Genomic DNA, 947 nt, shown 5'->3' on the forward strand with positions numbered 1-947 from the left:
AAAATAATAATAAATAAATCTAAGCTTCACCGCACCGTGATTTCTGTTAGGCTAGACATATATTAACACTAGACTGACAAGGCTTCTTCATAAGTACACCGACTGACCCTTTCTGCCCCTAAGCAGACGTAAGGGGCTGGTCGAAGGCAGCATCCACTAAAAAAAAGAAAAGGATGCTTCCACTCCGTAGTAATCAGAAATTAGTCATGCGGCATCACGGAGTCACGGAGCAGGGATCACCACAAGGTCGTTAAAGCTCTGCTTGGGAGCCTGGAGCAGGCAGACTCCGACCCCGCCCTGTCACTGCCGACCACGCCCGCACCGGGCCACAGGAACGCCCCCGAGAAGGGAAGGCGCGCACGTGCGCCGGGTGGGGCCGGCCGCGCCGGCGTGGAGATCCCGCCCCATTCGGAGTCCCACGCTGTCGGAAACGGAAATAGCACACGGCTCTGCCTGAGTAGCCATAACTGCCACCGCCATGCCGAAAGGACCCAAGCAGCAGCCGCCTGAACCCGAGTGGATCGGGGATGGAGAGAGCACAAGCCCCGCAGGTGAGACTCGTGGGGAGGGACGGAACAAGAGAGGAGAGTGCGCGTGTTTTAGGAGAGGGTCGCCAGACGCTAGGTTGACCGGGCCGTGTGGGGTTACTGCGCATGCGTGCAATGGGGCGGGGACGTTTGCCCCGGCAGCAGTGGGTTTGGGGTGGAGGCAAAAAAGGTGGTGTGGTGTTGCGCACGAGCTTAAGTGGGACTGGGCAAGAGACGAGGAAGAGCATGTGGTACCGAGGGAGAGGTGGGGAGAAATGAGAAAGTCTTTTCTTATGAACATCTACCGCACCACACTATTCTACATCCCACAGAAATATGTAAGCTCTGCTTGGACCTCATCCCCCCGCCGCCTCGCACAAATAAATACACACCTCTCGGGAGGCCACGATCCCTTCCACT

General features: G+C 57.1%; 1 protein-coding gene across 3 annotated transcripts in view; it reads left to right on the forward strand.

The window, feature by feature from the left end:
- The first annotated feature begins 394 nt into the window (after positions 1-394).
- The window catches only part of ABCF1 (ATP binding cassette subfamily F member 1), a 12,714-nt gene continuing 12,161 nt past the window's right edge, over positions 395-947 (forward strand). For 2 of the 3 annotated variants that reach the window (XM_025048037.1, XM_006913653.3), the window contains exon 1: positions 395-551. In XM_025048037.1, the coding sequence (XP_024903805.1) occupies positions 479-551 (73 nt within the window). In that variant the 5' untranslated portion in view covers positions 395-478. The remainder of the gene's footprint in view (positions 552-947) is intronic. The other variant, XM_025048036.1, reaches the window with a different exon arrangement.

Source organism: Pteropus alecto, unplaced genomic scaffold (genome assembly GCF_000325575.1).
Source record: "Pteropus alecto unplaced genomic scaffold, ASM32557v1 scaffold555, whole genome shotgun sequence".
In the NCBI taxonomy this organism is placed as follows: Eukaryota; Metazoa; Chordata; class Mammalia; order Chiroptera; family Pteropodidae; genus Pteropus; species Pteropus alecto.